Below are 24,082 nucleotides of genomic sequence, written 5' to 3' on the forward strand. Positions count from 1 at the left end.
ACCAACAAACAACAGAAAAATATCTTTATTCAAAAAGATGAAGTCATATTTAATTAAGAACAACATGATAAACAATTTCTAACAGAAGAAATTCCCAGTTCGTTTTTTTAGGGAAGTGCTCGGTGTTGAAGGCAACACCAATGCTTGGATGTAATAATTCACAATTCAGTACTGGGTGTGGAGCAGAACACCATAAATATAGCCATCTGATAGAGGAACTGCTGATGTTCACTAGGTGAAGGAACGCTGAGTGCGTGTTTAGTGTGTGATAAGTCTCTGTAAGTTGATTTTTCTCACTTCAGTTTGACATATCATGACTGATCTGCATCAGGTGGGATGTGGATGCCAAGACTCTGCAGTAGGTTAGATGCAGGCCCAGCAAGCCCCGCCTGAGAAGCGAGAGACTCTAGTAAATTTGAAACCAGGTTGAGATCCACATCAAGTGACTGGATTTCTTCCTCAACAAGCTCTGACCCGGAATCGGCCATTGAGCTTTTAGATGCATCTGCTTTATTACTGGTCTATAAGGAAAGGGAAGAATAAATAAATCCAATAAAAGTTTTCACAAGGTTACATGCACAGGATAAACAACATCTGTGGAGACTCACTCTGTTATTCTGTGTAAAACTTCTGCCAATATTTGTGCTTTGCAGTTCCTGGTCCATTTCATCCATGTATTTCCTCAGATTGTCCAGATCCTCTGCACCTGCCTGCTCGCAATTCTGCACTCCTTCATCCTCATCGACATCACTGTCGTCCTTTTCATCATCATCCTCAAAGTCATCAGAGTCTAACTCATCATCCTTTCTTCCTGTAAAATATGAAGTGCAAATTATTAGTGCTTTGTGGTTAGTGCAGATTAGTAGTTGACCGATGTGTCTGCTGATTTTTAGCATTTTTTAATGACTGATTTCAGCAAAAAAGTTTTTTTAATTTGTCCAAAAAATCAGAAGTGGGACATTTTTGTGGTTATTTTGACACCAGTGAGAACACCAGCGCCTGAGCGCATAGAGCTCAAGTTCTCCATCTTCATTAGTTTACAGTCTCTGTTAAAATATTAAACAGAACTGTTAAATAAAAAAAAAGACATTATAGCAAATAAAACATTTGCTTTTCTATTACTAGTGATGTTTTAATACTTTCTTAACTACCGCAAGCATTCAGTGTTGGTTCATATATTTTTATAATTAAAAAAAAATATTGTAATAGGATTATAGACAGAATAAAGAAGTTTTAATATGAATAAATGTTTATTTTAAAGATGTATCCAAATTTCCAAATGTATTAATTTCCAAATTATTTATATTTTACTAAATATTATGTGAAATAATAATATGAATTTAATTAAAGCAATTGTTATGAAAGTGTTTAAACTATTGTAAATTAAACTGTGATATCATATACATTAGGGCTTGAACGACTAGTGATTTTTTTAAAGTCGTGATGAAAGTCGAGTCGAAGTCGACTAGTCGCTGATGACGTCATTAATGAACATAAGCTTGGAGCTGTAAAAAACCCCTTGTGCACAGCTATGGCATTTGACACAGCACTGCATACATGTCTATTGCTCCTATAACAGCTCATATTTATCAGTTCTTTTGTCTTTGGGTCGTTATATTTCTCACAGATTTCTGCTCTATTAAATCAGATACAGATAAAGTAGCACAGTAAAGATTACATTCATATGAATGCATTACTGAGAGAGACTGTGTGTGTGAATTAATTCTACCTGGCAGCGTCTCTACTACTGAAGCTGTGGGATTTAGTTATTAAGAAATAAATTACAGAACATTTCAGTTTCCAAGCAATTTTACTGAGAAATCAAAGAAACAGCGCTGAATGATTCTGTGCGCAAGTGATCTGCACATGATGTATGAGCTACTGTCTGTAGTCTGTGTGTGTGCGTTACAGTGCAGCAGCGCATTAGATTAGAACAGCGATTAAAACGTGCATTCTCCCGTTCAATTTCGAGCATCCAGTAATATAATCACACATGCATGTGGAGTGCTTTCATAGTATGTATGTATTTGTTATTTTAACTGTTTGGAAATGGAGCGTAAATGTAGAAGTCCTTCAAAGATTTATCCTGTTGCGCCCTCTATAGGACCGGCGACGTCAAACTTAAAGCGTCATGGCAGACCATTGAAGTCGACTAGTCGGTGCAATCCCTAATATAAATTGGATTTCAACAGATATCAGCATCGGCAATCAAAAAAATCTGTATCACTCAACCACTAGTGTGGGAAATTAAATTGGGCATAAAAATAGGCATATATTTGATTTCCAAATACAACTGCAAAGTGTTCAATAAAAAAAAGAACTGGCTTTAAATAAAAATATAAAACTAAAATATTTGTCAAAAGTTGGAATGATTTAGATCTAATATCGAAAATCAAACTCACCTAGAAGTCTATCAAGTCCACTGGTTACTGCCTCTGGATCAAAGCTGAAGGGCTGAGCCAAGTAAGAACTTAAAAAAAAGACAAAGAAAGACAAACTATCATGATGGTACAATAATAACTGGAGTATTGACAATTATTCAGATGGAATATCATTACCTAGGTATTTCAGCTCCTTCATGAGAGGACATGGCATTGATGAAGTTCTTCATGCCTTGCGTTACAGCTATCAGACTGTAGCCAGCTTCTTTCTCCTGAAGCTCCTCATCAGGTTTTGCTGTTTTGCATGTGCTATCGCTCACCCCTCGACCTCCTCTCTCCTCGAGCAGTCTCTCCAGCTCCTGAGGTGTGATGTCTAACCATGCATCACCTACAGAGGCAGATTGAGAGAATTCAGAGAAGACTGAAATCATTTTTGTTCTTAATTCACGGGCTAGATTAGTCTCAATATTTGATGTCAATATGTGCAGACCACAGAAAAAGCAATCTCAGATAAAATGGTACATACTGTCCTCTGGTGGTAGATGTGCCTCTTGATTTTTTAGATCTTCCAAACTGTAGGAGGTGTCTTCCAAGACTTTCAGAATCTCTTGACCAGGATTCTGAATAGCAGGGCTTTAGAAAGAGTAACATGAGACTCTACCGTAGACACGTCTGGGGTCAGTAAGATTTTTTTTTTTTTTTGTCTTTTATTTTCACCAAGGTTGCATTTATTTTATAAAAACACAGTAAACAACAATATTTTAAAATACAACTACAATTCAAAATAAATGTTCTGTCACATAGTCCTTCAGAAATCATTCTACTATGCTAATTTGGTGCTATAGAAACATTTCTTATTACAAATGTTGAAATTAGTAGTGCTATTAGTTGTTTAATGTTTTATGGAAACTGCAATATATATATATATATATATATATATATATATATATATATATATATATATATATATATATATATATATATATATATATATATATGTGTATGTATATATATATATATATATATATATGTATATATATATATATATATATTTTTTTTTTTTTTACAAATCCTAAAATGTATTGCCATCACTTTTGACCAATTTACTACATCCTTGCTGAATAATAATAATAAAAAAAGGTATTAATTTCTAACTGACCACAAACATTTCAACAACACATACTGTATTTACAGACATAAATCCCAGTGCATTTCCACACACATAAAATGAACTTGATTTTGAACTGTGACTAGGGATTAGGGCTGCAACAAACGATTATTTTGATAATCGATTAATCTAACGATGATTAGAACGATTAATCGACTAATCATCAATTATTTCACCGATTAATCAATAGAATTTGATTGATTATTCAGCTCTTGCAATTAGTTAAAATACTGTTATACATAAAAAAATTTAAAAAAAGATAGTCTAATCACTTCAGCTTTGGGAAATAATATTATGTAATTACAATTATACAATTAATTTATACAAATAAATATATTTGACACACAAAATGAGATGACAAAGAAACCTTCTTATTTACCATTTAATTACTATATGAAAATTAACTGAATGACACCCCATTCTGCCTTACATCTCCTTTCATAAGTATATAATATGAATAAGAAACAAAATAAAGGTAAGTGATTAGATGTTTTATTTTTGGATAAACAATTTTATTCACAATATACACTACCAGTCAAACATTTTTGAACAGTAACATTGTATTTTAAGAATCTTCTCCTCATCAAGCCAATGTTTCTTGAGCAGCATTCAGCACATTAGAATGATTTCTGAAGCATCATGTGACACTGAAGACTAAAGAAAATTCAGTTTGATCGCAAGAATAAATTACATTTTAAAATATATTCAAATAGAAAGCAGTTATTTAAAATCATGAAAATATTGCACAATATTACTGCTTTTGCTGTATTTTGGATCAAATAAATGCAGGCTTGGTAAGCAGAAGAGACTTCTTAAAAACAAAACATTAAAAATCTTAACATTAACATAACATTTTTTGTAGTTGTTTATTTCGTTATTAAGAGGAAAGCGCGGGTCATATATTTTCATATCCAAACGCCATTCGGTTCGGCTCGGGTGCGTCTCTCTGAAGCTGCACTGTATCTCTTCTTCTCTTGAATTGCATCGAGGAGGGCTGAATTACAATCTTGCGCTACAGCGCCACACTGGTCAAACTGCATTATTGCAGGCTCTAAATTAGGTGAAATTAAATCAAACGACTACTCGGCAACAAAAATATTTGCCGACAAATTTTTATTGTCGACATTGTCGATAATGTCGACTTATTTCAGCCCTACTAGGGATGTAGGGAACCGACAACCAACCCTCGACAACCGACAAGATTATTTTAATTAGAATTTAATTAAATTAGAAATGAGTGTCTGTGACCTGTTAAAAATACTAAAATTTGTTTCCAGGGGATTAATTTTACATGCGCAAAAAGAAACAAACAACAGAACATGAGGATTCACATGGTTTTCATATCATGTCACGCACCTGCAGCGCTTCTGCGAGCAGAGAAAAACATAATAAAGCTAGGCTATATATAGCGAATAAATTGGCCTATACAAAAAATATATTTTACTTGAATAATAAATTATGAAAATGAATGAAAAAAGCAGAGTTTTGGTTCATTTTTGTGCTGTACGAAAGGAAACATATGGCAGAAAGTGGGATCCTATTTTTAAGATTATTTTACGCATAAAGATTTGTTTTTATTTTGAATGTACACAAATAAAGGCAAACCATTAACAATTCAGATTATCCTCCTGACTAAAAGGAGAAGTTGCTTCCACTGTTAGAAGGAAAAAAATTAAGTAATTATGCTGACACCGCATGCGCGCACAAAGTTTAGCTTTGCTACTTTGACAATGCAGCCTGTTCATTTTCGTAATAGAGTCAGTCAAAAAATATGGAAAAATAAAAATGTAGTAAAATCTGAACTGTTAAGCGTTTTCACTGTACCGACATGATATTATGCAAAACATTTTGTTTTACGTATAGCAACGCTAGTGAAGTAGCTATAATAAATGATAATTTGTCATTCAAATACATTGCGAACACGGAAACATTTGATTTTTTGTCAAATGAGAGACCCAGCTTCGTTTTAGCCTAAATTAATTAATTTTGGCTTGACGTTTATGTTGCTATAACTTCTTAAAATATTTTGATAAATTACTAAAAATAAATAAATAAATGACTTTTTAAACCGTTTAACTGATTGCATTAATCGGTCAAAATTCTAAACGGTCGGTTAACCGGTTGAAGTGAACATCCCTAACTGTGACAATGAAAAAGACACTCTCACCAGTGAGTGCTGGTTACAGACTGTCTGAAGAAACTCTCTGCTGATGTCATTAGGTCTTTGTATCGAACAGATCCTTGTAGTTCGCCCTGGATTCACAAAAATATGGATTCACACAGATCAAATGAATGAGGAGTTTATGTTTTACTAAATTTGTTTCTCTCAGGCAAAGGAATCTTTGCATCATCTGCTTCATTTGAGTATTTTGAACACAGAAACTCATTCCTACCTTAAAGTATCCATTCTTTTTGAGACTATCTAAAAAGCCTCTCCATAGTGGGTTACTGCTGACTGAAGCATCTTTCTTGGATGCAGACTGTCCACTCTTGGAGCACTGGATTTCAAAACCATGGGCCTTAGACATGAACAGAAAAAAAAAAGCATATTTTACATGAAAAATCATATTTTTGAGCATATAAAAAAATCCAATGGTAAAATACTTGGAGAAACAGATGTTCACTCCTTTAAGAGAAAAACTGAAATACATGACTGGAGAACAAGACACCGCATGCCATGAACTCACCAGTTTCATTCCCAGCTCGTGAGCTCTGTACTGGGGATGAGAGCGGACAGGAAGTGTGAAACCACTCCGCCGATCTGGAACAAAACTCTGTTGCTGCAGCTGTGCGTACAAGCAGCGAGTAAACTTTACCTTCAGGAAACGGGGAAGGGAACAGGAGAAGTTTTCAAAACTTACATCAGGTTAAACTACTGTTCAAATGTTTGGGCTTGGTAAGAAGTATTTCCCTTATAAAGATAAATTCAAAACAAAATTTAGACAGCTTCTTACGGATGTCATAACTCTAGTGTCAGGAGTAAACGTGTGGAAAGTTCTGCAGGCCTGGAGGTCAACAGGGTCACGCAGATAGAAAGCAGACACGGCAGGGGCTATAAGGTCAGGCCTCCTAGATAAAACCACAGCAATGCCCGCAGGCACATAACAGTGGGCACGGTGGAAATTCTGCTGGATTTTTTCTGGATACCTACAAACATACACAAATGACTGGGTAAAACCTAAAATAAAGATACAGTGCCAAAATAGAAACAATGTAATTACTTATTTAAAACAATAATGTCACTCTCACCCATCAAGCCTCTTGGTCAGAGCGGCGCATATGGGCTGTTTGGCTAAACAGCTCTCAGTGTGTGAATGCAGCACCTCTAGAGCCTGCTCCACAGTAGGCACTGAGTCTTTGGGCCAGCCAACCTCTCCAGAACGTGTGCGGTTGGGTAATATGTGCAGCTCTCCCCGGTACAGGAACACCTGAGAAAGATATAACAGGACAGAAAAACTGATAAGCCAATGGGAACAGAGTATATATGCACCTCATGATGATAAAAAGAACAGCCTTACCTTTAAAAACAAAAAAAGTATTTGTTTTTCCCCCTAAAAATGATAATAACCATCTATCACAGATTAGTAAAAACTGTGGTGATATCAGTGCTGGAATCAAACTGATTATACCATGGTACGAAATGTGTAAGAGCCACTTATTTCTTTATATAGACGTGGAATTCAAAATTGTGAATAAAGTGTACTATAATAATCCAATATTTCAGAAAACTTTGAAATGAAAGCTCCAAAAACATTGCTTAAAACATAAGATTGGATCGATAAAATTTTTTACAGCATACTGTTTCCAGTTAATTTTGTTAATAAACATAAAAGTAAGTTACTGCAATATTGGATGATATTCAAGTTTAACTCGCACTCACATACATATCACATCAAAAGAACTATGACGCATCAGACAGACACCATTTCAAAAAGATTACCATCTTAACGTACTTCAAGGAGTACCATGGTATTACTGGAGTATCCAAATAAAACATGGTAAGATCATCATATTACTATACTATAAATAGTAATACTAACCCTGTTTTCACTGCTGTCAGGATCCAGCCACTTTGGCAGGTGTTCAGCTGCTTCAATCAGAAGAAACTGTCCATCATTATCATAGACAGCAGCAGCTATATCACTAAAGGTGCATGTGATGCGTTTGAGCAGGTAAACGATGAACCATTCGTCCTCCACATTATCACCAAACTCAGTAACACCGCCCAGGTGCGCAGGCACAGCTCCTATGGAGAGTAAATGAAGATGCATACTGCGTATAACTGTTTTGTTGCAATGCAAAATCAATTTTAAAGATTATATATATAAACTGACATACATAATACCTTTCTCGGGGTGGTATCTTAGATTGAAGGGCTGATGCTGCCAGATGTACTGCACCAGGAGGGGGGCGAGCTCAGCGAGGGTGTTTTGCAGGATCTGCTGGAGGAATCTTTCATGAGTTTCTGCGTCTGATGATTCAGGGTGAACCAGAAACAGCTGATACTGGACCGCGTCTTCGGGGATAGAAGGTCTTTTCAAAACATCCATATTGATGTATCTTTATACCCTGGAATCTGGAAGGGAGCAGCATAGGTTATGTCACCAGACTAGAGATTCCTGAAACGCGTCTATCGAACGCTATACATCACAGTAATTACACAACATGTGAAATATGTGTTCATGCAGATGATTTACCTGTGAGATTGTACTAGTTATGCGATAGCTTCATTAATAAACGGTTTATAGTGGCGAGACCATGTGGACAGCTTGACATATTTAGGAGCTCAAGCTCGCGGGACCTTCCTTACACGCCCAGGAAGTGACGTAGTTTTGGATACAGGTCCTCCGTTCAAAATAAGGATAATTTTGAGTTATTTGACCACTGATTTTCTCACAAAATACAACTAAAAAAAATTAAATCTGATAATAAACAAAATCTATAGAATACCTTAAAGGGACTATGGTATAAAACACTGAAATAATACCCCCCCCTATATATATAAATATATATATATATATATATATATATATATATATATATATATATATATATATATATATATATATATATATATATATATATATATATATATATATATTCAAAATTTTCTTGCGCACCAAATCAGCATTTTAGAAGCAAACTAGAGTAATGGATGCTGAAAATTCTGCTTTGCCATCACAGGGATAAAATAGATTAAAATTGAAAACAGTTATTTTAAAATGTTATAATATATCACATAGTGTTTTGCTTACATTTTTATTATACAAAAATCATTCAATTTTATAAAAAAAGTCACACTAAACAAACTTTTAGTGTATATACAAATACAATTAATTACTTATAGAAAAATAACTAATAAAACAACAACAATACATTTAAAGAGATAGAGTACACTAATGAATTGACCTGCTTGTTTGCTTGGTTGTTTAGTACTTTCATATAAATATACAAATATTATATCAAAGTTGGACACATACAGAACATAAAAAAGGTTTGTGAGCAAACAATTACCAAATGTAACAGATAATTTGTTAGTTAGCTAGTGAGTTAGTTTGTTTGTTAGTTAGTTAATATATTTTTATGTAGGTCTGTTTAAAAAAAGTCCCCAGCAAATAATTAATTGTCTGTCAGATGACTCAGTCTTTGTTTGACACATCCATTGCCTCTTTTGGCCTTTATATATATATATATATATATATAGTTCATCTGTTCTCTTGTGTGTTGATGTGGCCATCTGAGAGTCTGTTTGAACCATTTAAAGGCATTATTTCATTTATCTCAGGGTTAACAGGTCCATTAGCTGGCCCCCCTGACAGTTATTTTTCAGTTTTTGAAATCCAGCCCCAGGTGTGCATTAGAGCATGGATTAGAGAGAAACCTGCACCTGTGGTTGCGAGTCTCCAGATGACGACATAACATTACAACTCGTTTTAGGAGGACTGTATAAAGGAGACCAAGAACAACACATTTCATCTTGAACAAAGACAGCAGGTAAGACATTCTGTATACTAAAAAAATTTGGTTTTGTTTTCTGAACATCTAGACAGACTGTGATAAATGTGCCAGTTTAGACTTAAAACGTACATAATTTGTATTATAAATCTATATTTGAAATCTTAGCTGACCATAATTTTTAAAAGATGGTACAATAAATTGTTATATCCATATACGTTCACCCACCACTTTAATCTCTTAAAAGTAAAATAGACTTGATTTCCTTTTCATGAACAATTTACATTGTTAAGAGAAAGTATAGAATTTATGGACATGTTTTGAATGGTTTCTGTGGATCTGTTGTTAGAAAGTGGGGTTGAATGTTATTGCATTGTAATTTCACTATATTATACGGCACCATATTAATATGTTTTAGCTTAATAATTAGGTTTTATTAGATTTATAAAATCAAAGGAATGAACACTGTATTTTCCCATTGTAAGAATCTGAACTGGGATATAATATCTCAACTACAACTAAACAACCCACCCAAAGATCATAACTGTTTACATGAGAGTGCAGTGTTGATATCAAATGTCTTTGTTTCAGTTTTAGCATGGAGGGGAAAGGAAGGGTGCTGGTCCAGTTGTTAATGCTAGCGTGTGTGTTGGAGGTTAGTCTTTGCCAGCACTGGTCATACGGTTGGCTTCCTGGTGGAAAGAGAAGTGTTGGTGAAGTGGAGGCAACATTTAGGGTGAGCTTATCCTCGTTCTCATCTGCCTGCTAATGTCTGTCCATCCCATTGCATGTCAACTTTGGTCCTTTTTAGCAGGGGTATCCGAGAAGTGTTGGATTATGGGGTGGCCATGAAAATCTAAAAAAATATCCAAAGTACTAAGATGTGTGAGAACTAACAGAGTAAAAATCTGTCTTTGTCAGATGACAGATTCTGGTGATGCAGTACTATCTATTCCCGTGGACAGTCCAATGGAGCGGCTTTCACCGATACACGTAGTAAGTTTCTCTTTATTATTGGAAAACATCCACAGCTTAATTTTCCAGTGTGAAACTGATCATTAATGTCCTTCTATAATGATTTTAGGTGAGTGAGGTGGACGCTGAAAGTTTGCCTCTGAAAGAACAGAGATTTCCCAACAGACGGGGAAGAGATTAAAAGCATAAAAGATTATGATAAACCCTTGGAGCCTATGAGAATACAATTCAGTTTTATTCCCTGGGAACAACATGTTTTATTGAGTCCTGCTGAAATATCCTATTGATTTGGTTTTAAGAAATAAACTGTATTGGAGGTATATATAATGTAAATAAGTAGTATGCCTAGTTTGTTCAAAATATTGAATACTTATTAGAATTCAACTTATGTTAATATTTAAGACTGAAGCCGATTAAATTTGTTGTGGCCAATAAACATATCATGAGTGTTTACAAAAGTTAGCCTAGCCTACATGTTATCTTATCGCATTTGTTAGTATGATATTTCGGCATTTTCAAAGCACTGAATAATATGATTAAAACTGCATTGACTATGAAAACTGAATTCAAGTGTAATGCTAAAAACTTGCCAATTATTTAGGTATATCAGTAGGCCTGGCAGTAACGTGCGGTGAAATCTTGTCATGGGTAGGCTGTGACATATCAGTGTGTGGAATATATGTTCATTCATTCAGTTAATTTAGCAACCCAAGTTCATATCAGGCATCATCAGATCGCTGCCTGCATTCAGCAAAGTCAGTCATGTGAGGCTAATGCACAATCAAATATAATAATCAAATTAATGGACACATCTATCTTATGACCTATACAACAAACAAATGTTTTGTGCGGGACACAGACAGCCACGGCGCACACACACACTTTTGGTCTGGTGACGGCGCACCAGGCTACAGTCAGAAAACATTGCGTCAGCAGTACAGCTTTAAAGTACAAAAACAGCTTATTCGCTCCTACAAACTGCTAGGCGCACACACCGACACGCAAGTATACTAGATGCTAGTATTCGGGAAGCGAGTAGATCACGTGACATGAAGCAAGCTCGGTCTCTGCCTCAATGTGGATAATTCAAGACAGCATGAGAACTGACTGCGCATGCGCAAATCTACATAAACTACGTTCTATGGACCAAAGAGGCACCGCTCACCTCTGCCTCAATGGCCATGGCTTTTGAATTTCCTGCATGAAACAACGGTTTTTAGGAGCAAACAATGGCAAAATGAGTATATTATGTGTATTCCTGAAAATTTTTGTTACAAAAAATAATATTTGGAATAAAATTAATGCAATTAATAATGTGGTGAATTAATAAAGCTCTTGGAATTAGTAAATGTAATGTCAACATTTCCTTTGGTGAGGCACTGCCTACCCTGCCTACCCTGACCGCACGTCCCTGAGGCCTGGTGACTTAAGCATCGAGTTCATCTCATTAAAACAATTACATCAGTGAGGTTCAATAAAAGTGTGTCGATAATACACATTAAGACTCACATGTGGTCAAATAGCTGAGCTGTTAGCAACTGAACATGCACTTTCTCAAACATATCGTCTATATGGACTTTGATTGAGATAGCTTTACACCTCTGATACTGATGGCTTTGCTCAATAGCACCACATAGTTCACAGTAGAGCTGTTGGTATAAATGAAATGTGAGTGTCAAAGGTGAATCTCTGAGGTGATATCTGGGATTGCATGGTGTGAACTGCACACAGGTGTGACACATATATCTTAAGTGCTTAGACATTAGCCTTGCCCCAATACCCACACTTGCGGTCTTTGCACTTGTATGACGTATTTGGCCCAAGTGTTCAAGGGAGGATGAAGACCACAAGTGTGTGTCAAACTGTTGGGGGTGATTCAACCGTTTTATTCTGTCAGACATCAATTGCTCTTTTGTAAGGTAACATAATACCATATGTGAAGTATAGTGAAAGATCAGAACAGCCTGAGGCAGTGGAAGCAGCTCATATCACATGTGAAACACAATATTAAACAGTATCACACCACTGACTGTGGAGATCTCCCCAGGGACGCCCCTCCTTCATCCTCCCATTAAAGAGATCATGACTGACACTGAGAATAACTAGAGATTGCAAGTTGTTTTGGTGATTGTTAAGGACTGTATAATTGACTGGTCTTTGGAAGGTTGTGACCACCAGGGGGCATCGATTAGAATGCAGACGAGATGTTCCTTTTAGGTGTTTTATTGAAAAAAGGTTTAAAGTATATGTGTGTGGTTCTGAAATAGAGATACAGACATAAATCAATAAAAATGTAAACTCTATATAAATAACAAAGAATTATTACATGCCTAACTGGTATATAATAAACAAACACAATCAAAATTAAATTATAGTTTTGTTATGTATGACTTGAATGCAGTGTTATAATAAATGATTATTACTAAGTAAATACAAACTTAGGAATGCAGTAGTACACGATATCTCTATTCAAAGATTACTTTGCTGCACATTAACTACAACAATATACAACATGCCAAAATTCAGCTGAACATATAATAATTATGGACTGCAGAGTTACTCCTTAAATTAAACAGCGTTACACATCGTGCAAGAACAGAAATTATTTCAATTAAGGCACATAAGGTTTGCAGAGCAACACTTTCAGTAATAAACAGCATTCTCAACAATTAAACACAAGAGCAGTACGAAGCTCCTCCATTATACTGTACGACAATGAACAGCAACATGCCCGCAACATTGAGGTAAAAGTGAGGTAAAAATAACAACAAACTTCAGTATACTTACTGGTAGTTGCACGCACACAATACTAGGAGCTTGTAAATAAGTACAGCGTCACTTTCTTATATTATTTATGAAATAACACTGCACAGTCTTTCAACGTCAGCGATCTTTTCCAAGTGTTTCAAAACTGAAACTAAAGCTGTCTGCTTCCGCGAGCCGCAGTGACACTTCTGATTGGCTGCTTCTCAAACAGTCAGTTTTATCTGCCTGAAAGTAGTCGTCCTTCGTCACACAAGTGGAAGTGTTTTTATGGCAGCTCAGACTATTTCATCTGAAATCTTTGGTATTTGTGCTCAAGAGAATAACTGAATTTGCATTAGGTTAGACACATTATGGAGAAGCACACAAAAACCTATTAATAATATAACAAACTAATAATATGGCATGCAAAAATAAATAAATGTGAAAATAAAAAAAAAACTATCAAAATAACTTATTTTTTCTATTTGAATATATTTTTTAATATAATTTATTCAGGTAATGGTAAAGCTGATTCTTCAGCAGCCATTACTCCAGTCTTCAGTGCCACATCATCCTTCAGAAACCATTCTAATATGCTGAATTGGTGCTCAGTTATTATCAGTTATGACTGGAGATCAATTATTAATAATGGCTCTGATTATAAATGTTGAAAACATTTATATATGTGGTTTAATTTTTAATTTATTAGCTTAAAAATTTTCTTATATAACTCTAAATGATACTCGGAATACAAAAATACAAAATAACTGCAAAAAATATCACAAATGCTTGTCAGGAATAAAAAAAAAATTATCTCTCTCTCTCTATATATATATATATCTTTTTTTGTTTTTTCAAGTAATTTTCCTTTTGATTTAACAGCATTTCTACAAAATAATTTTTTTAATTTTGACAATGTCAATGTAAGTGACAACCAAAACAAGTAGTTAACCCAACTTACTCTCAAAAACACAATAATCATTGCATCAACTTGATCATCAACCCTGCATACTGCAATTAAAGCAAAAAAAACTAACTAAATAATTAACTGCCATAGACAATATATGGATTATAACAAAGACTGTGTTTGCTAAAGTGTAATATAATTTGTCCAATCAATCAAAAAAAATGTAAAGACCAAAAGGTTTGTGGACAAACTGAGAAGCAGTGTGAAGTGGTTTTGGCGTCCATCAGATAGATTTTTCACTCTTTGATGCATTGAGCACCAATGCTTTTTTTTTCATGAGTGAGCAGCCAGACTTTAATATCATCTCCCTTTCCTCCCATATATGAGCCACTGTCCCCTGAACTACGCAGCACCCGGTGGCATGGCACGATCAGGGGAATCTGTGTGAACAACAGACAAACAACTACATCAAATGAGAAAAAAATACCTCAAGATAAATCAATCTGTCATGATCATTACAACAAACTCACCGGGTTATTCTTCATGGCTGAACCCACAGCTCGCACAGCTTTTGGATTCCCGATCATTTCAGCAAGCTGCTTGTAGGAGACCGTTTTACCAAGTCCCACTTCCTTAAATAGAGTCCACAGCACATGTGCTTTAAAAGAGTCTAAGTAAGAGAGAGAGGGAGGAAAACAGTGGCACTTAAAATTCTTGTTTATACTTTAAATGAACTACATGTGTAGTGGAGTAGTTTGTGTATGTGACTAACCACTCTGCATTAGCGGATTGTGTAAAGTAGGCAAAGGAAGTGCACTGACGGACTCGGGTTTCATGAAGTAGCACTGAAGCCAGTCAACACAGTGCTGTAACTCAGGACTCATTTCTGACCGACCAACAGGGTGTACACTACAACAGGATACACATTAAAAGAACAAAGGAAAATTTGCTGAAAATGCACTGAATGTGTAGATTAGTTTGAATCAAATTCCATTGATTCAGAAATTCGAATATCTTCGTTTCCCTCACTATTAGCAGCACTACTGTTTACGTGTGGATTGCATGTTATGACGGGCTGACAGTCTGTGTCATGTTTGTGAGGGTTACCTCTCGTCCTTGTCTGTTCCCAGTTTGATATTAATGGTATGAACTCCTTTCTCGCAGCCGCTCAGCAGGATTTCCCCCACTGGCGAGCAGAGAGTCACTTCACGCAGCACACAAGAACCGCTGGCAGACATCACATCACAACCTGCACACAGCACGCAACCTGCTGCCAAAACGCAGTTAAACACATACATTATATACTGAAGTGACACAACTCGCAAAACACACAAGCAGCTATTAGACATCATAGTCCCACACGTTCACGCTAAAACACAAAGTTACTTTTTCACGCAGCAGTAAAATGCAAGATGGCACTTCTTTGTACTACCAGAGCCCGTCTATTAGACATTCTCTGGTACTACAGTTGTGAGCCGTGTTAAAAAAGATAAAAATAATATAAATAAAACCTACATGATTATAACGAACAATGAACGCCAAGGACTTTTTTTAAAGTGTCTTTGGGACGTGACTGATTGAACATGTTGTTAATTTTACTTCCTGTTTGGGAAACGTGATGAACGATGTCAGGGCACCCGACCAATCAGAGAACAGAATATGTGCGCTCAGCTCTATGATTGGACCATTTTGCTCTCAATCTGCCTCACTGCCAGCAGCGGTATATACCGTAATAACATATTTAATGTCCATGTTTGTCTAGCAAATGAAATCTTGATAACAGGAAAAAAATATATATACTTTATTCATACATTAACTCTTATTTTTAATAAGGAGAATAACTATATTTTGTACCCTCATTTTGCACACCATTTAATAAAGACACACGTGAACAAAAAAGATAAATCACATTGGTAGCCTACTGTTGTGAAGGGATTCAGATGAATATGAAATCTCCTTCACACACAGGGAGTACTCACTCATGTGCTTAGTTTTAAGACAAACTCCATGTTCAGCGTTTGGTTTTACTTTGGTTGCCTCCTCCTTATAGTAAAACTTGATTGTTTGAAGGAGAGCAAAGCTCATTTGAGAATTCAGTGAAGGATCTTATAGAACCTCCCCAGCCATAAGAACAATTGTCAGCCTATATGAGAATTAAATAGTAGAGACATGGGCCTTGTTAAACTTGGGCTGAAATTCATCCTTAGTTTAGTTTCATTCCATGTCCTATGTTTTGATCATTTTTCTTTTCCTTAAATAATGGTAAGTTTTAGCAGATAAATGTTCCTGGAAAAGTTTGGTTTAACTGTAGGAAAATGTCACAGATGACTGAAATAATGGCTGCGAAAAATTCAGCTTTGCCATCACAGGAATAAATTACATTTTAAAACATATTAAAATAGAAAAGTTATTTTAAATAGTAATATTATTTCACAATATTATATCAATTAAATGCAAACTTGGTGAACATAAGTGGAAACCTTACTGACCCCAAACTTTTGAATGTTAGTGTAAATGTAAAAATTTCTAGTGCTCATGATTAACTGAGGGATTAAGTAGCCAATCAGAACTCAGCAAGATGACACACAAACACAAAGTTACCATAATTTAATTTAATTTAATGGATTTGGCATTAATTAATTAAAATGCCAAATCCATGCTGTTGCAGTTACTCATTCTGTACATGTAATTTGATCATTAATATACGCCATAGCCACGTTCGATTATCGTTAGGCAGAATTTAATTATTCAAGCAGAGTTTAGTGTATTTCAAATTGCATTGCTATGATGAATAAGCAAGTCTCCACAGTCATCCAGTGTTTTGAGTAGTACATTCTCTATGAAAAAAGAAAATACTGGCAGCCTATAATGAAATGGATGCTGCCATTAATCATATTGCCTGAAAATTTCTATAACACTATTTCAGTTTGGTACGTTTAAAATAAAAGTTATAAGAAGTGTAAACTCCAAACAAAAATCAAACAGAAAATCCCAGAAGAATCGGATTACTTCGCCACCTGCTGTCCCTGAAATGCCAGTACAAAATTTGAGACTTGGTAGCAAGTTAAACATCTATTTAAATATTTCCTTATATGTACTTAGTCAGATGGATATATATATATATATATAAATGCGAAAGTATTTATTTTTTCAACAAAAAATAAATAGAAAATTACTATTTTGATAGCACAGTTTATTACTTTTCCACAGCATGTGTGAGTAAATTAGAGTAAATGTAAGAATAAGCGTTTATATGCCTCTGAATTTTCTGTCAAAAATAAATTTATATTTATATAAATTTAAAATGTTATTTAAAAAGCAGGTAAGCTGAAGGACTACAATGTGACTTGGTCAGTAAAATAATCGTCATGCTCATGTCTTTAAGGTAACAAACACTATTAATTCCTAGCAAAAAAAAAAAAAAAAAAATTAAATCTATTAGGCATATTTAAGGGTTAATCTAATCTGATACCAATACAGAACTGGATTAATCTTTTTAAATTCTATGCCAAAGTCCCCACAGGAGAACCAAAGAAAAAATAATGCTTAGATTTTCTCTCATCATATTTTCAGTGTCCTCTTACATAGTCCTGCATTTCTCCTGGAGAAAAAACTAAAGGACTCCAGGCTGTCAGGTTCTTTCTAGAGACACTGACACACAGCATACACACAGCATACACACAGCATACACACAGCATACACACAGCATACACACAGCATACACACACACACACACACACGCTATGACTCAGATAACAGAACACTGAGTGGAAAGGCGTCGTCCAATACAGATCCTGCAGAGAGAGATTAAAAATAGTCAAAACGTGAACAAAAGAGTGGTGGACATACAGTCAGTATTTATAAGTAAACAAATGTCTCACCCCAGTCCAAGCATGAGAATGTGTGTCAAAACTAGGGAGGGTAGCAGTAACTTCAGCAAGTTTGTGTTCATTTCCTTGTCATTTTTTTCTCTGTTTTTGCTGCACATTCTGTTCCGTTTTGGCCGTTTAATAATAAATGCTTTGGGTGGAAAATTTTCTGGCCGGCTGGACCATTCACAGATCCTTGCGACAGCCTCAGCTTCCTGTTTGCTTTTTGCTACAACTTCCCCCTGGAACAGAAAGAGCAAAGCTTCAAAATAATATCTGATCTTTTAGTAATCGAAGATGTAGATGAGTTTGCTGAGATTTAGAGAGATATTTAGCAGTACATGACTTGCTCACCAATGCATCCTCTGCAGTGAATGGATGCCGTCAGGATGAGAGTTTAAACAGATGTGATAAAAACATCACATGACTCCACAAAAAATCCACATGACTCCAGACCATCAATTAATGTGTTGTTTAGTGAAAAACTGTATGTTTGTAAGAAACAAATCTATCATTAAGGCATTTTAACTTTAAACTATCACTTCTGGACAAAATATCCATATCCAATAGTCCATTATAATACTTCCTCCAGTGAAAACATCCATCCTCCGTTGTCTTCTCACATTAAATCCATAGACATATTTATTTGGGAATGTTTCCGCTTGTAAACAGTGCTTGAATTGTACATATGGTTCTTCTGATTCAGACGAGATGATGTTTCACCGGAGAAAGCAGTATTATTGATAGAGGACTTGTATTTAAGTCGAAATGCAATGTTTCTTACAAACACACAGCTTTTTGCTTTACAAGATGTTGAATGGTGGATTGGCATTGTGTGAATTACTTTATTTGATATGTGGTGCTCTCATTCTGATGGCATCCATTATTAAGCAAGTGATGTAATGCTAAATTTCACCAAATATGTTCCCATGAAGAAAAAAAACTTATCTACATCTTGGATGGCCTGAGGGTGAGTAAATTTTAATGCAATATTTGTACTACTTAAAGCCACTGTTCCTCCTGTGAGTGTTATGGAAATGTTTTTATAATTTAATAAATGCAAATCTATGCAAGATTTACTTTTCTTATTTATTTATTTTTTACCTGTGAAATAATGTGTGTGTTGAAAGAGACTGCACTTATGAGTGGAGGTGTCTGGACACGTTGGGGACTAGGAGGAAATAAATGTGATTAGAATGATCATGCACTTCCTTGTAAAGTCACATAGTACACGCAGATCACTTGAAGCGTTTTGTACACACCTGCTACAGTGAGAACTTGTCCGTGAACTACTGCTGGATTCCCGTTGTGCTTCCAGAAGCATTTTTTCTAGGTCTGTGATATCAGACAGGGCTGGTACGTCCTCACTATGTTCACTACATGAATCAAAGTGGAGCTCTACCCATGAGTCTGGTGGAGAAAGGTACATCCAAATATTTAGAAATTATCACTAAAAGCAGTTTCCACTTTTAGAAGTGGTGAATGCTTGATTGGGTATTTTACATAGAGATTTACAACAACCACCTAAACTTACACTTGGTGTAACAGAAACTGAAGCAAAAAGGCTCCAAATATGTATAATATATTAGTACGTATTTGGGTGTTAGTCCAATGTAAATGCGTCTTGTCCTTAAACAAACATTTGCACCAACAAAAAATAGAGCTAATGATTGTTTTAGCAAACAAGTTGCTGATTTAGCAGTACTACCGGATTTGAAGACAAAGTTCTTCTTTGTGGACATTTAGAAAAAGGAAACAGAGGGTATACATTGGTATAAAACCTAGGAATGAGGAAAATTATTTGCTGTTACTTATGCTCTTATTGTTTTCGTTAGTTGTCCATGTAAATTAGATGGGCTATTATTCGAGTAAGACATATTATATAGGCTAACTCACCGTGCAGACTTTCCTCCTGAATTATGAGTTTTTGCGTTGACATCGCTGTCCCTTGGAATTTCAATCACGTTTTGAAATGTAGTGTCCTATTTTTAAATTATTTTATTTTTTCGTAAACAAAAGACAAAAAAACTAAATGTTGCTCGACCTGAGAAGCATACAGGGCAGTATCCAGTATCGCACTGCTGGAAAACACTGACGAAATCTTTTGTTTACAGACAGACACTGAGCTCTTATTGGTCAGTCCGTGGACCAATCATCTCAACCTATGTAGGTCAGTAGAACGCTGGTGCGAACCATGGTGCGAACACGCTGCACTGGCAGCTGCGTTAGAACCATAGAACGTGTGTTTTTGGATAGCCTATGTTACATTACATAGAAATGCAAGAAAATATAGTGATGTTGTACCCTTGCTTTCTCAAGATTCAAATGGCTTTATTGGCATGGCAAAAAAAGAGAGAAAAAAAGTACACAATTATTTTTTTTAAGTTTAGTGTTGATGATGTAGGTTGGTAAATATGTATATATACGTGTTTTTTATACAGTCTATGGTATATACACATTACACACATCTGTAGTGCAGGTGTGTTTGTTTTTGTGAAGTCAGTGTGATTTGTTATGTAGGTGTCCTGAAGAAGTGTGTCCCTCGACTCGAGCCTTCATTTGCAAACATACACGGCAACTTGGAATGGCTTTCTTGTATTATGACATAGAATATAAAGCATGTATTATATGGTCAAATTACAAACTGTTAGAATGTTGCAAAACCATGCCAACCGTGTCATGAACTCTAATGCACCTATAATTTTATAATGTAATATAGGCTACAATATTATTCTATTCTATTCTATTTCGCCTTTGCCTTTGTTCCTCTCTGCAAGAAGTTCAAGAGCACGGCAGCGGCAACATAGCTCAGTGGGCAACACCGCGACAACTTTAATCACGCGAGACTGTGGCGTCACATCCGGGAAAAGGTCGAAACCAGAAAAGATACAAACGAATCCTTTGCAGTAAATATACAGTCGTTCATGGGATTCCTCAACACCTCAGTTCATCTGGTTTTTATATAAATATTATACTAGGAATATTTAAAGGTAAGACGCATGTTTAAGGAATATCCGGTTATCTTGTGTTTATAAGTATAAACATGTCTTTTGTCGAGCGCGAGGCCTTGTGCTTCATTTATACATTAACGTTAGTGAGCCACAAACGATTTGTGAGACTTGCTGTATTAAATGAAGTAAACTTTTATAGTAAAACTTAACAAATAAATACATATGGTTGTGTTCATGTGTAATATTTACATTTACATTTTTTTTTCAAATTATGTATCTCAAGTAAACATGCCCGCATGTTGTTACATTTATTATATTTTAAAACCTTAACATGGCTTTAAGTCTAAGGGAGTATTTCAAAAAAACACAGATCGTATTCAGATCAAGAATAATATTTGGGAAACTTGTTATAGAGAACTGTTAGGCTATTATGGATTTTGTGCTGGTGCAGTAATTAGTAGCAATGTATTAGTGGAAAGTAGAGGCTGGGTGTTTTAAGTTCTGCTTTTACTTATCACTTGAAAAATGTTTGATTTTTCAGATGTCTGAAGAGTTGGTAAAGCAGTTGAACAATTATAAAGCTCAGCTTGCGCAGGTGGAAGCGGCGCTCTCTACAGATCCAGATAATGAAGATCTGCTCAAACTGCAGAAGGACCTTCAGGTTTGGGGCACAATTATCTACTGCTTCTTGTGATGCATTACTACAGTAGAGAGGAATTGTGAAGTTTAATGTGTTTGCATATTCATACTGGTGTTAATTTTTGTATTTTTATTTATAATATTAAATAAAAGTGTGTGCATTGTTGAAACTTGGTCTGTCATGTTTTTCAGTGGTCCAGTTTCAGTCACTTAGGCTGATGCCTGATAGCCTTTGATAAGATTAAACGTACCTTTCTATGTAAGTATTTACATCCAATCATTGCTGTTATGCGTCACTGTAGGAGGTGATTGAGTTGACAAAAGACCTGTTGACATCACAGCCAGTGGAGGGTGCAGCCAGCACCAAAAGCTCAGAGGCAGTTCCTCCCACTCGCAGCTGGAGAGTCGGAGACCGTTGCATGGCCACATGGAACAAGGATGGACAGTGAGTATCACACACAAACACAGTAGGTATATTGATCTTACTTATTGAGTGTTGGGTGGGATTGTGGTTGGCTACATTTGGAGGAAGTATATATTTGTGTATATATCCGTACTCACCTGCTTACAGTGCTGTGTGATCGGCAGGGTATATGAAGCAGAAATTGAAGAGATTGACAATGAGAATGGCACGGCAGCCATCACCTTCTCTGGCTACGGCAACACAGAGGTAATGCCGCTTCATGTGCTTAAACCAGTGGAGGAAGGCAGGAGTAGAGAAGATAAGGATGGAAAGCCCAAATCTAAGTAAGTGCATGTCAAAATGACATTTATGTCTGTTTTGATATACATTCTTATCCGTTCAACACACTTTGATAAGGAGCTTTATGATTTAAAAGCTGTAAGTAAGCACAGTCGTTAAAATAAATTAAGATGTCAGTAAAGAAATACTTTTTAATATTTATTTTTTAATTGTTGTAAGACAATTTCTCAAAAACTATTGCTATTTAAGCTATATATATATATAACTTCCCAAAAACATTTAGATAATTTTTATAAATTTTTTAGATTTTCTCTTTTTCCCCCTCAACCCTTATCACGCTTGTGGTGTTCCTGTTCAAAAATGATTTGCCTACGAAAAGTTGTATGAACAATGTATTGGCGTGTCATACTACCAAATATTTCATTCATTATTTTTATAGCTTATTTTCTTCAACTTTGCACAGTTTTTCCAGTGAAATTGTTCAGAATGAATCAGAAATGATTTTTTTTTCCATTCAACTGTGGTGCGTAGTCTCAGATTAATGAGATTAATCAATTCCAAAAGAAATACATAACCTGTGCCATTTGAAAGAAAACAGGTTGACCGAAAGGTTGAATCCAAGATTTGGTGTAAATGTAGCATAATGATATATTTACTAGCTATTTCTAAAAGGTCAGTGACAGAAATGCTCTTCAAGAGTTTTTTTTGTATTAATTTATTATTTTCCCATTGTGTGTTTTCTCTTAGGAAAGAGCTGCTGGCAGAGCAGAGGGAATATAAGAAGAAAAAGGCCCAGAAAAAGGTGCTGCGCATGAAGGAGCTGGAGCAGGAGAGAGAAGATCAGAAATCCAAATGGCAGCAGTTTAATAATAAAGCCTATTCCAAGAATAAAAAAGGACAGGTGCGTATCAGAGAAAAAAAGTTAACTAATCCTGCTACGTGTTTTTAATTTATTTTCTTAACCCTGCCATTGTTATATGATCATCATCTCCAGGTGAAGAGGAGTATATTTGCATCTCCAGAGAGTGTGAATGGAAAGGTTGGCGTTGGCACGTGTGGTATCGCAGATAAACCCATGACCCAGTACAATGACACTTCAAAATATAATGTCAGGCACCTAATGCCCCAGTGATCTCCCTTGTGTTCTGTCTGTTCTCATCTGTAATCACCAAAAATGAAAATGAATCGAACTGAAACCCATTTAGAAATCATAAACCGATCTGATTGGACATGAAATAAGTATAGTAACACATTTCCCCTCTTGTACAGTTTCCAGTAATAGTTGGTGTTTGTTCTGTGGATGTTGGAGCTGTTCTGTACTGAACAAGTCTCTGGATGTTGTAACGAATAAAACATCAGTCCTCAGTGAGGCACAACTCCTGGTTAGTTTAACAGGTTTTCCTCATGCTCTCAGGGCCAAGTCTCTGCAGGAGCTGCTGAGGATGGGAACTCTGCTCTATAGTTTTTATAATGTGTTGAACAAACAAAATTGGAAACACTGGCCTCCCTCATACATAGTGGAGATGGGGAAGACCAGTGTCATTGAACAGATTAAGCTGTTTCTTTTTGTTTTGCTCTGTCCACCTCTGTGTCTAATAAGTATTCTGCTGCAGTCCATTTGTTACATTTGCTTTTCAGTTTTGTATTTTTACATATTTTAGAGGAATAAATGTGGATTTGTTGACATTTCTATAACAATTTGTGATTTTTTTTTTTGCTTTATTAAAATTGTTTTCCAGCTGATATCTGTATTATATCATATATAATTATATATTATATTGTTATACAT

The 24,082-nt window shown here is 35.5% G+C and overlaps 5 protein-coding genes across 6 annotated transcripts; 2 read left to right on the forward strand and 3 right to left on the reverse strand.

Annotated features, from left to right (window-relative positions):
* Nucleotides 1–10: 10 nt before the first annotated feature.
* LOC132111455 (protein ecdysoneless homolog) lies at nt 11–8,408 on the reverse strand. The gene is made up of 13 exons (XM_059518758.1): nt 8,247–8,408; nt 7,895–8,125; nt 7,590–7,795; nt 6,799–6,977; nt 6,504–6,696; nt 6,237–6,365; nt 5,943–6,068; nt 5,717–5,802; nt 2,908–3,014; nt 2,559–2,769; nt 2,403–2,470; nt 609–811; nt 11–521 (listed from the first exon to the last, which is right to left on the reverse strand). Exons 2-13 carry the CDS (start codon nt 8,097–8,099, stop codon nt 312–314), a joined length of 1,923 nt encoding a protein of 640 aa, XP_059374741.1. The 5' UTR covers nt 8,100–8,125; nt 8,247–8,408; the 3' UTR covers nt 11–311.
* A 906-nt stretch (nt 8,409–9,314) lies between these two features.
* On the forward strand, nt 9,315–10,850 carry LOC132112036 (progonadoliberin-3). Its single transcript, XM_059519626.1, has 4 exons — nt 9,315–9,543; nt 10,096–10,240; nt 10,426–10,500; nt 10,589–10,850. The coding sequence occupies exons 2-4, from the start codon at nt 10,103–10,105 to the stop codon at nt 10,658–10,660; spliced, it is 285 nt and encodes a 94-aa protein (XP_059375609.1). The 5' UTR covers nt 9,315–9,543; nt 10,096–10,102; the 3' UTR covers nt 10,661–10,850.
* A 3,534-nt stretch (nt 10,851–14,384) lies between these two features.
* On the reverse strand, nt 14,385–15,812 carry mgmt (O-6-methylguanine-DNA methyltransferase). Of its 2 annotated transcripts, none has more exons than XM_059519629.1 (5): nt 15,647–15,812; nt 15,239–15,380; nt 14,904–15,040; nt 14,662–14,801; nt 14,385–14,571 (listed from the first exon to the last, which is right to left on the reverse strand). In XM_059519629.1, exons 2-5 carry the CDS (start codon nt 15,367–15,369, stop codon nt 14,428–14,430), a joined length of 552 nt encoding a protein of 183 aa, XP_059375612.1. In that variant the 5' UTR covers nt 15,370–15,380; nt 15,647–15,812; the 3' UTR covers nt 14,385–14,427. The 2 variants fall into 2 exon arrangements, with proteins under 2 accessions (XP_059375612.1, XP_059375611.1); XM_059519628.1 differs by having other exon boundaries at nt 15,239–15,383.
* Nucleotides 15,813–17,840: 2,028 nt separating this feature from the next.
* Nucleotides 17,841–20,062, reverse strand: LOC132112038 (BCL2/adenovirus E1B 19 kDa protein-interacting protein 3-like). The gene is made up of 5 exons (XM_059519630.1): nt 19,897–20,062; nt 19,263–19,410; nt 19,105–19,171; nt 18,013–18,242; nt 17,841–17,925 (listed from the first exon to the last, which is right to left on the reverse strand). The coding sequence occupies exons 1-5, from the start codon at nt 19,937–19,939 to the stop codon at nt 17,880–17,882; spliced, it is 534 nt and encodes a 177-aa protein (XP_059375613.1). The 5' UTR covers nt 19,940–20,062; the 3' UTR covers nt 17,841–17,879.
* A 769-nt stretch (nt 20,063–20,831) lies between these two features.
* On the forward strand, nt 20,832–23,991 carry LOC132111456 (survival of motor neuron-related-splicing factor 30-like). Its single transcript, XM_059518759.1, has 6 exons — nt 20,832–20,990; nt 21,493–21,612; nt 21,893–22,035; nt 22,179–22,337; nt 23,041–23,194; nt 23,288–23,991. Exons 2-6 carry the CDS (start codon nt 21,493–21,495, stop codon nt 23,423–23,425), a joined length of 714 nt encoding a protein of 237 aa, XP_059374742.1. The 5' UTR covers nt 20,832–20,990; the 3' UTR covers nt 23,426–23,991.
* The last annotated feature ends 91 nt before the right edge of the window (nt 23,992–24,082 follow it).

The sequence above is a fragment of the Carassius carassius genome, chromosome 31 (genome assembly GCF_963082965.1).
Source record: "Carassius carassius chromosome 31, fCarCar2.1, whole genome shotgun sequence".
Lineage (NCBI taxonomy): Eukaryota > Metazoa > Chordata > Actinopteri > Cypriniformes > Cyprinidae > Carassius > Carassius carassius.